This window comes from Capsella rubella, unplaced genomic scaffold (assembly GCF_000375325.1).
Source record: "Capsella rubella cultivar Monte Gargano unplaced genomic scaffold, Caprub1_0 scaffold_4, whole genome shotgun sequence".
NCBI classification, from domain to species: domain Eukaryota; kingdom Viridiplantae; phylum Streptophyta; class Magnoliopsida; order Brassicales; family Brassicaceae; genus Capsella; species Capsella rubella.
The window spans coordinates 11,919,699-11,935,462 of record NW_006238920.1 but is presented as its reverse complement, the minus strand read 5'-3'; the positions used below and the strand labels follow the sequence as shown (position 1 = coordinate 11,935,462).

Sequence of the window (15,764 nt, the reverse complement as noted above, 5' to 3'; positions counted from 1 at the left end):
CGAAATCTCCAAAATCGAAAATCCCCAAATTGAACTCTGAGAATCATGAGTAATGTCTCAGGAGCTTCGAATTCTTCATCTCATGTGCGAGGTAGAGGAAGGACTTATGTGTTTAGCGTGCCCAAGAGATGTTGGTGTGGAGAAGATATTGTGGCCAAAAACTCTCACTCGGATGCAAATCCTTGTCGAAGATATGTTCGTTGTGGATATGCCTATGCGATTGAGAAGAAGAAATCGATTGAATCGATTCGATTTCAGATTCTAGGGTTCGACTAGGGTTTCTCGAGAGAGAAAGGGGAAAAATCGATTTGGGGTTTTTTGATTTTTGGGTTTGTTTGTTTAATTTTGTAATCGGGTTGGTTAAGTTTTTTAATCGTGTCGAATTAGGTTTAATCCGGTCACTGGATTCGTTCTTCGGTTAATCAAAACAGTAACCCAATTTTTAACCGATTAAACCCACACATTTGGAAAATTGGATGAGAACTATGATATCGGGGTGGAAATAGAGATAGAACTTTTGATTCGGGTGGAACTAGCAATAGAACTATCAATTCGGGGAGACTAAAGACGAGAGTGAAGTTTTGTGTTGTTCTGATACGATGTGATAGTTCTCGGGGGGAAATAGGTCGTCGATCCAATTTTGGATTTGGCTCAAAAAGTCTGAAATCCTAATGGGCTTTTAACCCCCAAAAACCTAAAATTTTGTGTGGCCCGATTAAAACCTAACTGTTTTAACCGACACGGCGCCGTTTTTAGTTCGCATCTTTGACGCAAGTCAGCTAGTTTCAGTTTGCTTTCATTGCTCGTCTCTTATCAGTTATCCCTAGCCAAAGAATCCGCCTAATTGCTCCGTCGCCTAAACCCTAATTCTCTCCGCCTCATTGCTTTCTACGATTCAACAAAGAGAGAGTACGCCTGACCTTAACAAGTATCGAAATCATTCAATCATGGCGAACCAAACACCGAATCTAGAGTGTCGGATGTACGAGGCCAAGTATCCAGAGGTGGATATGGCGGTGATGATCCAGGTGAAGAACATCGCCGATATGGGAGCTTACGTTTCTCTTCTGGAGTACAACAACATCGAAGGCATGATCCTCTTCTCTGAGCTCTCCCGTCGTCGGATCCGAAGTGTGAGCAGTTTGATTAAGGTCGGGAGAATTGAGCCTGTCATGGTTCTGCGTGTGGACAAAGAGAAAGGTTACATTGATCTGAGCAAACGTAGGGTTAGCGAGGAGGATATTCAGACTTGTGAAGAGAGATACAACAAGAGCAAGCTCGTGCATTCTATCATGCGCCATGTTGCTGAGACTCTATCTATTGATTTGGAGGTAAATTTTTTGAAATTTAGCTTAGATCCTATTTGCTTGATTAGCTTAGTTGAACTTTTGGATCATCTGCTTGATTTGGATATTGACAACTATTATCCATCTGAGTTTTGGATTTGCTGGTTAGAGATGTTTCATAAAGTATTGTTCTGGTAGATGTTGAAACTTGAAACTATTAGATTATTGGTTTTATCCAATATGTTTCGTGACGAAATACTTGTAATTAGGTGCCATAATAATTTATTGATATAATCGATGATTATAAGTTGATTGGAGCTTTCATATTGCAGGAGTTGTATGTGAACATTGGTTGGCCTTTGTATCGGAAACATGGTCATGCTTTTGAGGTAAGAATTTGTGACTTTGAGATTCATTGTATATCTATGTTTATTTAGTTCTCAATTATATTTTTCTTTTGTTCAGGCCTTCAAGATATTAGTGACGGATCCTGACTCGGTGTTGGGTACCCTCACCCGTGAGATCAAAGAAGTTGGGCCCGATGGAGCAGAGGTATACTTTGTTCTCTTGTGTTAGCTGTTGCCTGTTAGTACAAACTTCCTCTGGTGCTAATCTTACAAATTTTCTGTTTGTAGGTGACTAAGGTTGTACCTGCTGTTACGGAAGAAGTGAAAGATGCACTTGTGAAGAACATTAGGAGGAGAATGACACCACAACCAATGAAAATCCGGGCTGATATCGAATTGAAGTGTTTTCAGTTTGACGGAGTTGTTCACATTAAGGTCATATTTCTAATTGGATTATCTTTAACTTTTGGAAAGCATACATTATGATTTCATTGAATTTTCTCACCCATGATTGCAATTTCAGGAGGCCATGAAAAACGCTGAAGCCGCTGGAAACGACGACTGTCCTGTTAAGATTAAATTGGTTGCCCCACCTCTTTATGTCCTTACTACTCAGACACTTGACAAGGTTAGAAAATCTTCTACCTTGTATTATGATCTACTTGCATATTACAGAAACCTTTCTATACTTATCGTTAAGAGGTTTATGATCTCTATTTAGATTGTATATCCAGTAAAGCAACTTGCTAAAATTTTGATTGCAATAGTTGAAATCATTTAGTTGCAAGGAAAGTAGATGTTTTAGAAAACACACACATATACTATTGTTTTCCAACAACTGGTGATTGCAACTTTGTAAGCCAATTATGTAGCCTTGTGGATTTTGTCTTCAGTTAAACCATAAATGTGTAAATACTATGTTTTATGGCACTGTTCTAATCGTGTGAGTCTCTAACAGGACCAAGGGATTGAAATTCTAAACAAAGCCATAACAGCTTGCACTGAGACAATTGAGGAACACAAAGGCAAGCTTGTCGTTAAGGAGGGAGCTAGAGCTGTGAGTGTCTTACCTTCTTTTACTGTTGAACCTTCTCAAGTTGCATGTCAAAAAGAACTAGCTTTTGTTCTTTGTTTTGTATATTAACATTCAGGAGTCTAATGTTAATATATGTATTGATAGGTGAGTGAACGTGATGATAAGATGCTGACAGAACACATGGCTAAGCTACGTCTTGACAATGAAGAAATTAGTGGCGATGATGAGAGCGGAGACGAAGAGGAGGACACAGGGATGGGTGAAGTAGATCTTGACGGTGGTGCCGGAATCATTGAGTAAAATCGGCGGATCTATTGTTTTTCCGACTAATTTTCTTTCTGTTAAATCTCTACCCAATCTCAACGGTTGAGTATTTTGCTTCAAGCTTTCGACAAAGGCAGTAGAAAAACCTCGGAGAGGATATTATGTGTTTTTTTGACATCTTGAGGCATTTTAGTTTACCCATTGGGGGTTACATATCAATCATACATTCATGGTTTCATAAAAGATTGATTTTTTTGCATATATTACTCACTGTCACCCACTGCTCAAGAATATGTTGCTCCACATCACATGACTCATTATTATCTTGGAAATGTCGAAGGTAGGTTGATTGGATCTGGCAATGTCTTCGAAGATACAGATATTCATCAATTACACACTAATGCCATGTAATTATTAAAAAAAAAATTATTATTATATTTTAAAAACAACTGATATGTTTTGATCCAAAAAAAAACATCTGATATGTTATATGAAAAATTAAAAATTGATAAACTACTGAACTAGCAATTCATACATAACTAAAAATATTTCTTATTTCGTAAAAAAATATATCATTCGAATTTCGGACAAATTCTATTGTTTTAACTCTGTCGGCGCATAATTACTTTTTAACTCTGCAAAATCGAAATGTGAAAGCTGCGACTTATGGAGCTCAGCTCACACCTTCTTCTTCTTCTTTCTTCATTGAAACGCGTCTCGTACTGATCTTTAACGATCCGTCTACAATGGGGATATCCGTACAACCCGTCGTCGTTTTACTCCTCTCCACTATCCTCATCACCATCACAGTCTACCTCTTCACCACCGATATCGTCACATTCCCTTTCCCTTCTTTCACCCCCACCGATTATTACACACCAAACCCCAAATCCCCAGTTCCTCACCAAAACATCGACGTTTCTTCCAATCGAACTCTGCAGAAGATGAAGCTAAACGCTTCATCACTCGAGGTGGTGGAACAGCTGAAATGGGATCTATGTAAAGGCGCAGGATCTGTTGATTACATACCTTGTCTTGACAACTTCGCTGCAATTAAGCAGCTCAAATCTAGGAGACATATGGAGCATCGAGAACGTCATTGCCCCGAACCAACCCCTACATGTCTCGTTCCCTTGCCGCATAACTATAAGCCTCCGGTTCCGTGGCCTAAGAGTCGGGATATGGTGAGAGACAGATCCTGTTTTTGTTTTTGGTAAGCTTTGGTTTTCTTTTGAAAAAATTCTAACTTTTGATCACCTTGATCTTAAGTTATATGATTTGGTTTAGTAACCCATTTGAGTATTTGGAAGTTTCTGTAAAAGAGTCTGATAGATTCATAGTTAACGTTTTAGAGTATTAGTTCCATGAACTATAGACTATGGAACTCTTCTTTAGTTGTTTACGTTGTAATGTGTAGGTTTGGTATGACAATGTTCCTCACCCCAAGCTTGTTGAATACAAGAAAGAACAAAATTGGGTTATAAAGACCGGTGAATATCTTGTTTTTCCTGGAGGAGGTACTCAATTCAAATTTGGGGTTACTCATTACGTTGAGTTCATTGAAAAGGTCAGCACTTTCTTTCTTTTTTTGTTGTTTTTACCCTGTTTTGTGTTGTGGAAAGACTGATCCGTGTAACTTCACAGGCTTTACCGAGTATCAAATGGGGGAAAAACATAAGGGTTGTATTAGATGTTGGTTGTGGCGTCGCTAGCTTTGGTGGGTTTTTATTAGATAAAGATGTCATTACAATGTCATTTGCCCCTAAAGATGAACATGAAGCTCAGATTCAGTTTGCGTTAGAACGAGGAATACCTGCAACTCTTTCTGTTATTGGAACCCAGCAGCTTACATTCCCGAGCAATGCGTTTGATCTTATCCATTGTGCACGGTGCAGAGTCCATTGGGATGCTGATGGTATTATTTTGGCCCTGGTTTGTTTCCCTCTTAGTGCGTAAGCTTCAAGCTTTTCATGATCTTTTCGGTTCATTTTTGTAGGTGGGAAACCATTGTTAGAGCTAAATAGGGTACTCAGGCCAGGAGGTTTCTTCATATGGTCTGCAACACCGGTCTATCGAGATAATGACAGAGATACCAAAATATGGAATGGTTTGTAACAATCATTTCTTTGATTTGGCTGTTCAACACTGATCTTGGTATATATGGTTTTTAATTGTTACAATTTCTGTTTTGCAGCAATGGTTTCTCTTACTAAATCCATTTGCTGGAAGGTTGTGACAAAGACGGTTGATTCCTCTGGAATCGGACTTGTGATCTATCAAAAGCCAACTTCAGAATCTTGCTATAATAAACGCAGCACACAAGATCCACCTCTGTGCGATAAAAAGGAAGTAAATGCTTCATGGTATGAAACTGTTAACCAAATGATGCTTCACATTCATAAAAGTATATATAGGATGTCTACTGTTATGTAACCCTTTATTTTCTTCTTAGGTATGTTCCCCTCGCCAAATGCATTTCCAAATTACCGAGCAGAAATGTCCAGAGTTGGCCTGAGCTATGGCCTAAACGGCTTGTGAGTGTTAAACCTCAAAGCATTTCGGTTGAAGCGGAAAAATTGAAGAAAGATACAGAGAAGTGGTCAGCAATCGTATCCGATGTGTATCTTGAAAGTCTAGCTGTAAACTGGTCGAGTGTGCGGAATGTGATGGACATGAATGCTGGTTTTGGCGGGTAATTTTCATTCTCTGAATCTTAATCAGAATCCGGTTTATCCATAACTGAAACTTGACCCAGTCTTTTTTTTTTTTTTTTTGTATGTTCTGCTAATAGCTTTGCTGCTGCACTTATAAATCGACCTCTCTGGGTGATGAATGTTGTTCCTGTGGATAAACCTGACACTCTCTCAGTCGTGTATGATCGAGGCTTGATCGGAGTTTACCATGATTGGTGTGAGTCCCTCAACACTTATCCTAGAACATACGATCTGCTACATTCCAGTTTCTTCCTGGGAGATGTCTCACAAAGGTAAACAACAGATCAGAATCTGTCAGTCTCTAGAGTTTCAATTCTTTAGCAGTTGGCATTCACTGTTTTGGTTCGGTTTTCCCGCTTTTGAGATATGTGTACCGAACTAGAACCTGTTACTTTTTGTTTGTCTCGTTCAGTTTGATTTGCCGGTCATGTTTAGCCTTAACCAGAATCCGGATTGTCCCAAGAAACTCTGTTTGATGTTGCAACCGTTTGTTGATGTTTTTGGGTCTATTTCAGGTGTGAGATTGTACAAGTAGCAGCTGAGATAGATCGGATAGTGAGGCCAGGCGGATATCTTGTGGTGCAAGACACCATGGAAACAATAAAGAAGATTGAATCCATATTTGGTTCGCTTCATTGGTCAACCAAAATATACCAGGACAAGTTCTTGGTTGGTCGGAAGGGATTTTGGCGTCCCGCTGAACCGGAGCTCTGATACTGATAGACAGGAAAAGAAGCATAAACAATACAAACTAGCAAAGTAATTTCATTTGTACACTATCAAAGACACAACTAGATTATATCACAGTGTACCCCCATTAAACAGAACCAACTTTATTAAGGGGATTTTGTTTTGAATTTACCAACTACAAAGTATATCATAGTTGTACCCTAAACAACAGAGCTAGTTCAAAACGGCGTTTTCAAAGTATATAGAACCTATCTGCTCTTTTGTTGAGTTTTATTTCAGTATTATGATTTGTATTGTAACACCCTTGGAACTTTTTTGCCCAATTAATAAATTTTGACTACCAAAGAAAAGTAAGAATATAAATTAAATGTTTTGGCTCTTTTTTGGGTAAGAAATCATTTTATTTTAGATTACGTCCTTATCTATTCTTATCACTCACCCATAATAAGGCGTTCAGCTTTTTATTTTTTCTTCTGTATTATAACATTTTCATTTTCCTCAAGATTTCGTTGTTGATCGTCTTGCCCTAATGTTCCCGAATTGGTTTCAACTGCGTCGACGTCGTCGAGAAGTCTCGCCGGGCTCACCAAAATGGCCGAGACATTTCTCATGTTCGTCTTTCAAAGATATTCAAAACCTCCTTCACGACGATGACCTCTCCCCGGAACCCTACTCTCCGCGGAGTCAAGTCATTCACCAGCCTCGGAGCCCTGCTAGGATTCACGGATGTATCTCGAATGCAAGTTTTTCACCACCAAGGCTCTTCTCCGTCGTGGACATCCCCAACACTGATCACCGAGGCGTTGTTCTATACTACACTAGCCTTCGAATCATACGTAAGACGTTCGAGGAGTGTAGATATGTGCGGTCCATCCTCCATGCACTCCGAATCACTATCGACGAGCGAGACTTATCGATGGATTCGACGTTTCACGACGAGTTACAAACTCTTTTGGGAACCAAGAATGTGGCGTTGCCTACCGTTTTTATCGGCGGGAGATATATCGGCGGGACGAAAGAGATTAAGAAGTTACATGAGAAAGATGAGCTGAGGAAACTGATCGGGGCGTTACCACGGTCAGGTGAAACGTTCTCTGAGATATGTGATTTCTGTAGTGGATGGAGATTTGTTATATGTGATATGTGTAATGGTAGCCACAAAATACACTCGGAGAGGTCTGGATTCGTGAGTTGTACGTCTTGCAATGTACAAGGTTTGATTCGGTGTGTGTCGTGTTTTCCGGTGCACCGACGACAGAATTCTAAGAGTTCCGGTAGATGAAAATGTATGAATTAGCTACAGGGGAACAATTGTTTTTGGTAATCCTAAAAGTATTTTTATTTAAAATTACACATACAGAAAGGTGAAAATTAGGAAGGTTGACTAGTAATATTTGACTAGTTTAGTTCACCCCATTTGATCTATGTAATGTATTATCTCTTCCCATAAAGGAAATTAAATATGAAATTGTATTATTTTATATTTGACTATTACACAATAGTAACATTACGTTTATAGTATTAGTAACCAACCGTGAATTTGTTAGAAATCATGTCGGTCATGTCCATTTGTTAAAGCTAATCTACAAAACCATAAACTTATCCATTGGAGAATAATTAATTCATTGGCTGTTAGGGAAATTTGTTTATTATCTTAGATTCTCAAGGCAAATTTGTTTTCCGCATAACTGGTTCCTCCTAGCTATAACAATATAATATGGAATGTTTACAAGATAATATATAACACTAGGATATGAAAGATAGAACAAATTGATAAAGAGACCAGACCACGACCACGAGGATCCCACAGCCACATGGGAAGAGAATTGGGGACGAAGAAAGCAACAGCTAAGCAACGTCCACTTTGAAATAGTCACAAATATACTTAACATTACAATCATTCCTTCAACTTCAATCATTCAGATATGATCATCAAACCAAAATCTACTTGGCTCTTCTATTGTTTTTTAAATATTTTCGTTGAATTTTCATAATAACCTTTTGTAAGAAACAACCTCTAAAATCAGAAGGTGTTATATAACCCAAAAAATAATAATCAAAAAGTGTGGAACCATTCCCTACGCTACAAGTCTTTTGCGGCGGTGGCTGGCTAATTAAGCCTTTTGTTTTGAACGCAATTAGTTTTGTCCACTACATTCTAGTTGGTATAATATGTTAATATTAACCCCTTACAACACATATTTTTTCACCTAACTTGTAATCAAGGCGGCTAAATATAAAGTAGGAAAACAAATTGCAAAATTTTTATAAAGCCTAAAATAAAACATCTAAATCATTAACATATAATACAACCAGGACATATATCACAATTTTTTTAACATGCCCAATCTTATCCATGTACGTTTCGGTTTCACTTGATATTTTGAATATATTTTTTTAATTGATATGTGTAAACTAATTCTAAAGCATGATTGCTTTAAATATTTCGCTTTTAGATTTATGTTGTGAACCAAAACTGGCATGAGTTGGTTTAAACTTTAAAGTATCCATTGTCCAATAGTTCACGGGAAACCACTCCACGCGATGATCTTGAGTTCGTTTCTCAATATAAATCTAGCAAAAAGAAATGAACTGAATTCCAAATTAAATTAACTTTAGAATTACTTAGTATTGATTATATCATAAACTTAGCTAACAACTTTGATTAACAATGTAAGTATGTAACAAAACGGATATAAACAAATGTAGGAAAATAGTGATGTTAATTTCCTCGCAAATGGTTTGGACTGTTGGAATACGTCAAGATGCATTGGTTCGAACGTGGTAGACTAATAAGACTTGTATTATGAGTCACATAATAATGACTATAAATCGTTGAAAGCAAAACAAATCAATTTCTCGAATAGTTTAATTTTCCTTTAGTTTTTCATGAAAATACAAATAAGAATAAGAAAAGAAAAACGTTGATTGGTTCACAGAATAAGCACACCTTATATTATTTTCTACGTTGACCAAAAACTGAAATAAAAAAATAAGATTCCTTAATAGTAGTTTTAGTTTTCCTTTATCGGGAAAAACACGGCGCACGCGCTTTCTCTAATCAAAACTCAAACTCGTTTGCTAAAACGAAGAAGAAGAAGAAGAAGAACTCATCACACACAAAGTCTCGTCCTTTTTGTTTTTTTTTCTTTGTTCTGATAGTGTCTGTCTATTCCTGTAATCTAGATCCAAACTCGATTTCATCATCCTCTGCTCTCAGCTCTTGCAGCTGTTGTTGTCTTCTCTGTATTCATTCGATCGATGTTCAAAATGCGTTCTTTTATGGCTTCTGTCATCCTTCTCAGCTACTTTGGTTTGTGTTGTTCGCTCATGGACCAAGGTAGAGACTTTTTCGGTTTCTATTACACGTCTTAGCCTTTTTGGGTTGCGAAGAGAACAAAATCTATAACCTTTATTAGGAAAAAAATATTCATATCCTCTGTTTCGCTTTGTGTTCTCAGGTGTAGATGTTCTGAGAAGTGAAGGCAGTTTAAAGAAAGATCTATGGTCAGATGGAGATTCCAATCATTTGTAAGTAGCTGCTTCTGAGATTTGTAGTGGCTCTTTGGTTTAGATCATTGTGCTGATTCAGTTTCTCATTTTTGCTAAGAATTAACAACTCTTAAAGTTTCCATTTTGCATTTTGATTCTCTACTCTTTGATTTATCTGGAATTTGAAAAGTTTTTGGTATATGGAGTCAGGGGTTGGTAGATCTACAAATTTTCTCTAATTATTCTATGACTTTTAAGTGACTTTACATGTTCTTATTCATGCTTTATATCTACGTAGCTTTCTATATCTTGATCTTACTTAGAGCACTTTAATTTATTTTTCTACCTTTTCCCTATTTTTGTTTTAGGAAAGCTGTTGGATTTCACAGGAAAACACTTGTCCGTCAGCAAATCAATTACAAGGATTTGCCTTCTAGAAAAAACCCCAAGAACCTTCCTCCGGCTGCAACCATCGCACCATCATCATCCCCGAAACCTTCTCCAAAACATGTTTCAGCTAAACCTTCAACAGTTCCGGAGCCACAAAAGAGATCATCTACACAAGATGTTTCACTTTCTCCATCTGTCTCAGTTGCAATTTCTCCCCCTCCAAGAAAAAAGTCTGATTCTTCTTCAGTAGTTGTTCCACTTGTGGTTGGCTGCGTATGCGGTGCTGTTTTTCTTCTCCTAGTAGCTACTGGCGTCTACTTTTACAGACGTAAGTCTTGCGAAACTGTGAATCCTTGGCGTACGGGTCTCAGTGGACAACTTCAGAAAGTTTTTGTAACTGGTAATTTCCCTTCTCAGTTGTTACATGGCATAGTAGAATGTTTGGCAAGTGCACTTACTTGGAGACTTATTAGCCAAATTTGGATCCTTTGGTTTAATCAATGTGTGTTTTGTTCCTCAGGCATCCCTGTACTCAAAAGATCTGAGATTGAAGCCGCATGTGAAGATTTTAGTAATGTCATTGGATCTTGCTCACTTGGGAAATTGTTCAAAGGAACACTATCAAGTGGAGTTGAGATAGCTGTCGCTTCATTTGCTACTACCTTTGCTAAAGACTGGAAGAACAATACAGAAGTTCACTTTAGGAAGAAGGTTTGTTCTTTTCCCCCATTTTTCGATTTTTGGCAACAACAATATATAGTGGTCTTAGCCTCTTCTGTTTCATGGTTTCAGATCGAAATGTTATCGAAGATCAACCACAAGAACTTTGTAAACCTACTTGGTTACTGTGAGGAAAAGGAACCTTTCACCAGGATCTTGATCTTTGAGTATGCTCCAAACGGATCACTCTTTGAGCATTTACACAGTGAGTACTTGTCATAATCTACAATGTATTATGTTAGCTAGTTTTCTTTGTGATCTAAATGGGAAGCTAATCGTTTATTTATGTTTTCAGGTAAAGACTCAGAACACTTGGACTGGGGAATGCGGTTAAGAATAGCAATGGGTTCAGCATATTGCCTTGAGCATATGCACCAACTCAATCCACCTATAGCTCACACCAATCTCGTCTCATCTTCTCTTCAGCTTGCAGAGGATTATGCTGTCAAAGTATCAGATTTCAGTTTCGGTCCATCTGAGACAGATACTAGCATCAACAACACAATCATAGACACACACACCTCAGTCTTGACTCCCCAAGACAACGTTTACAGCTTCGGTTTACTGTTATTCGAAATGATAACCGGGAAACTCCCAGAATCGGTTAACAAACATGACTCAGCAGATAGCGGGCTGGTCGATTTCTTAAGAGGAGAGACTCTAGCCAAGATGGTAGATCCAACACTGGAATCTTATGATGAGAAGATTGAGAATATAGGTGAAGTGATCAAATCATGCCTCAGAACAGACCCGAAAGAGAGGCCTACAATGCGAGAAGTCACAGGATGGTTACGGGAGATAACGGGAATATCACCTAACGATGCTACGCCGAAATTGTCACCTCTTTGGTGGGCAGAGTTGGAGGTTTTGTCAACGTCATAAGAGATCCCTTCACCAATAAATCTGTATATATTTTGAAGATGTGAGACTGTGAGTTCAAGTAAAATCTATAGACATGTATATGATGAATTAGTGTGCAAATCGGAAAGAAAGTTCTTGTAGGAATTATATATTTCTTCTAGATGAAAGCATTTGTACCAAAATGGTAGAAGAGACCACAAAATATCATAGCAGGAAAGACCACAAAACATCAGATTAACGGCTGCCATATGCTTCACTTGTCAATTGTCAATCCAGCATCTAGCTTCAAGGCACATGTGTCCTGTTATTCCATCACTTGTTCTTCTTACTATGCCTCTGCATTCTGGACCTTCATGAACCTTGAAACTCATGTAGAAGATTGCATTGTTCATCTTCAGTTTCATACTCGAGTCTACATCTTCTGTTGTTTGTACCACTACTTTCTTCATTTCAAATGGCGTATGGGCACTCTGCAAGACACATCAAACAAAGCTTTGTTGGCGAAATGATTTAATTTAATATGCTCTCACATGTCTATATGTTTATATCCTCACCATGTCAGAGTCCCACTTGGAGAACAATGCAACTTCAGCATATAGATGAAGCCATTCATTGTCTCGCAACTCTAGTTCATTCACCTACATTTTTAATCAAACTAAACTTAGTTGAATGATTTACAAACTTGTATACTAGTGGAAATAGATCACATAGTGAAGAAGATGAGTCAAAACTAACACCTCACCTCATAGAACTGCCACTGATCATCATTCGGTGGCCAATCTGGCATATCACCTTTGTAGAAGTCATCTATAGCATCAAAGTCCCACAAGGTAGTGGCATCTCCCATGCCTAAAACATTTTTTAAAAAAGTTTAGTCATAACTAAAAAGAAACAGTATTGCCTTGCCCTTTGAGTACCCTCCTCCAAGCATACTATGATACTACAAGTCAATTATGCAATATCAACATGAAAACAATGGCACATGGACTCTCTTTTCACACAGTTTTATGTTACCTGGTACTTGAGGTTTAATTCTGCATATTTTAGTGACGAGTATCAAACGCGCTTTGTTTTTATACCCTGCATCAGTGACTAAAGTTTGGAAAGTGTGAAGTGAGTTGTTGATCGGATCCATCACCTCAGATGTTGTATAGGAATTGTAAAGCGAAGCGATTTCTGCATTAACTTTGAGTACACTCTTGAATTGTAACTTCTTTCCCTACAAGAATGATAAGCATCTATCAATCACCCGTCATTTATATCAAAAATTTCCGATAAGGAGAGGGTACTAAAGCATCTATATCAAAAGAGAAAAAAGAGTAAACCTTTTCAAGATTGTAACAATGGAGTCCAGCCTTTGCGAAGAGCGTGTCATAGGGACTACATCCACGCGGAATTATCCCATTATACGTATGGTTGAAGTAATCAACATCGAATCCCTAATTACAAATACGAAAATCATTGTATGAACTCTCAAAGCACAAATCTTGCAAGCACAAATTCAAGAAAACACCCCAAAAGGAAAAGACTATGCATCCTTTGAAATCGAGCATAAAAGGAGTTAGATAATTACACAAGACTCGAGAACTTGAAGACGATACTTTTCGTGTTCCACAGCATCCATGTCGTCTTCATCGGAGAAATAAACATCTTCCACAGGTGAAGGTGGAGCTCGAGCTTCGTGTTCGTCAAGCGACAAATTTGCCTCATCCAACATCACATCGTACATCTTCCCGACCGATTTCGCTCGCTACAACAGTGCTCTTCTACTTATGATAAGAGAATAGCTAGGAAACCTAGTAAAAAGTTGACCGAAAAAAAAGGAAACCTAATTTTTTCTTTTACTTTTGTTGAACGGAACGAACACGTCACGACAAGGGTTTTGTCTGGTCCCAATTGTTTTTTATTTATCTTTTCCCCCCTTTACTTTTGTTTTAATGTAAATAGACCCCTATTCTTTTCCATTCCCACAAAAAAATAAAGAGTTCAACTTGAACCGGACCGGACCGAACCTAATTTAGGAAGGGAAGAGCCCAATTGGCCCACATGGGGATGTTATTATTGTTCGACGAGAAACCAAATATTGTAGGATAACAATTGTCGATATTTAGATGTTGTGATTTTAGGAAAAGGCACGGGTTCTGAAGATTGTTTCCACACACAATGGAACACGACAGTCATATTTCCTTTAGGATTGAAGGGTGTGTACACTCTACACACCTCACTACCTCATAGATAAGTCAACATGCCAATACATAAGCTGACAGTGCATATTTGTTGTAGAGACGATTGTTAATAACTAATAAGAGATCGAGTTCAGGTCAGTAAGATTCTTTGAATGTTTTAGAAGAACATTTTACTTTCAAAGAAAGAAAAAAAGAAGAGTTTTACATGATGTTGTGGAAATATTTTTTATTAAGATTCATTCAAAAACCATCTAAAACTAAAATGATTCCACACTCATTGTTTGGTTGAATACATTAATTTCCTATGTGTCATCACTGAATTCCCCAAAATAAACACAAATTTTTATTTCAAGCATCACATATGAAATATTGAAATGAAATTCCCAATTTTTAATTCGACAAGCAACCTACATTCCACGAAGTTGCCCCTGGTCCAAATTTTATTCGTTTCTATTATTTAATAAAGTTGGGAACACGACTTTTGTCCTCATGGTAATATAATAATGCAATACCAAAAACGATATAGAAATGACTATATACGAATAAATATAATATTATGGAATTGTGGTTTCAATACCTAAACTATTGGGCCATACTTACTGATTGATTACTTGCTTGGCTGCAGTGACTATGCATGCAAACCCATGCATAATACGTACAAAATCTATTTATTATTCTATTCCTCTCGATCGGCTCTCTCCTAACTTATTCTTTCCCACATTATAATATCTTTTCTTATTCTTTTATTTCAATACACATTATTATTTGAAACAAAATTCGATGAGTTATATATTGCTTGAATTAATCACTACAATCTCAGATCTTAAGGACAGACCCTATATACTAATCAAAAGAAGATTATAGGTTCCGAAATTGAAAAAGTTTTGAGAGATAATTAAACACGTAGGAAGACCATATATGGTCCACGCTTAGAATCTGATTGATTCATATTATTATGTCAAGGATGATATGAATTAGCATCGTGGTCAATTTCAACGGATTACATATAAAAGAAACTTAGTAAAATCAACACCGTAATTAATATTACTTTTTATTTGGTCAACACCGTGATTGATATTACTTAGTAGCATTTGGTATTTGTTGGGTCGTATAATTTGCTCATGGGTTGTCGTCTGAGGATGGAAGTAGGATTGTAGCTAGGGTAGATATAATAAACGTCATTCTAACGTATAATATATATATTTATTAAGCGTACAATTATAAAACCAAAATATACGACAGTTTTAATTCTTCATACCAATTAATAACGAAGACGAAAGATACGATTACGGCTGGACATTGTGCTTCCAAAAAGATTTTGCAAAAACAGAAACAAACGTCACATACCTAATTTATTTGACCGATGACTTCTACCATTTACATTTTACAATATTTGACACAGTTTATATATTTGCATGTCGTTTACACGAAAAAATTGCCTAGAATAGAGGTACAACGTTACGTATATTCTCGTTTATTTATGTGCTACAGAATAGAGGTACAACGTTACGTATATTCTCGTTTATTTATTCCTTTTAGAATAATGAAATAATTAAGGTAGATATAGTTTTAGTATATATTTAAAAAATGATCAATGATTACGACAAAAGTGAAAAATATGGTTCATATATATTACTTAAAAATAGTTGTAAGAACAAATTTTGATTTTTATGGTTTTATGAACGTTTATATGAATTATCTAGTTGGTTGGTACTTAATTAGATATATTTATTGTTTACGTGTGTGTGTGTGTGTATACGTACAAATACTCAAGTTCA

At 37.1% G+C, this 15,764-nt stretch overlaps 4 protein-coding genes across 4 annotated transcripts; 3 read left to right on the top strand and 1 right to left on the bottom strand.

The window, feature by feature from the left end:
- Positions 1-810: 810 nt before the first annotated feature.
- Positions 811-3,196, top strand: LOC17890310 (eukaryotic translation initiation factor 2 subunit alpha homolog). The gene is made up of 7 exons (XM_006295881.2): positions 811-1,331; positions 1,619-1,675; positions 1,752-1,838; positions 1,922-2,068; positions 2,157-2,261; positions 2,592-2,690; positions 2,814-3,196. The coding sequence occupies exons 1-7, from the start codon at positions 948-950 to the stop codon at positions 2,967-2,969; spliced, it is 1,035 nt and encodes a 344-aa protein (XP_006295943.1). The 5' UTR covers positions 811-947; the 3' UTR covers positions 2,970-3,196.
- A 379-nt stretch (positions 3,197-3,575) lies between these two features.
- LOC17890466 (probable methyltransferase PMT23) lies at positions 3,576-6,508 on the top strand. The gene is made up of 8 exons (XM_006293778.2): positions 3,576-4,117; positions 4,351-4,500; positions 4,578-4,848; positions 4,930-5,040; positions 5,128-5,296; positions 5,386-5,625; positions 5,725-5,919; positions 6,163-6,508. Exons 1-8 carry the CDS (start codon positions 3,680-3,682, stop codon positions 6,359-6,361), a joined length of 1,773 nt encoding a protein of 590 aa, XP_006293840.2. The 5' UTR covers positions 3,576-3,679; the 3' UTR covers positions 6,362-6,508.
- A 2,873-nt stretch (positions 6,509-9,381) lies between these two features.
- LOC17889244 (inactive receptor-like serine/threonine-protein kinase At2g40270) lies at positions 9,382-11,947 on the top strand. Its single transcript, XM_023784897.1, has 6 exons — positions 9,382-9,677; positions 9,799-9,868; positions 10,198-10,619; positions 10,740-10,930; positions 11,012-11,144; positions 11,235-11,947. The coding sequence occupies exons 1-6, from the start codon at positions 9,599-9,601 to the stop codon at positions 11,819-11,821; spliced, it is 1,482 nt and encodes a 493-aa protein (XP_023640665.1). The 5' UTR covers positions 9,382-9,598; the 3' UTR covers positions 11,822-11,947.
- On the bottom strand, positions 11,875-13,616 carry LOC17889622 (UPF0725 protein At4g29550). Its single transcript, XM_023784898.1, has 6 exons — positions 13,374-13,616; positions 13,126-13,239; positions 12,815-13,019; positions 12,543-12,649; positions 12,355-12,438; positions 11,875-12,270 (listed from the first exon to the last, which is right to left on the bottom strand). The coding sequence occupies exons 1-6, from the start codon at positions 13,527-13,529 to the stop codon at positions 12,061-12,063; spliced, it is 876 nt and encodes a 291-aa protein (XP_023640666.1). The 5' UTR covers positions 13,530-13,616; the 3' UTR covers positions 11,875-12,060.
- Positions 13,617-15,764: the final 2,148 nt, after the last annotated feature.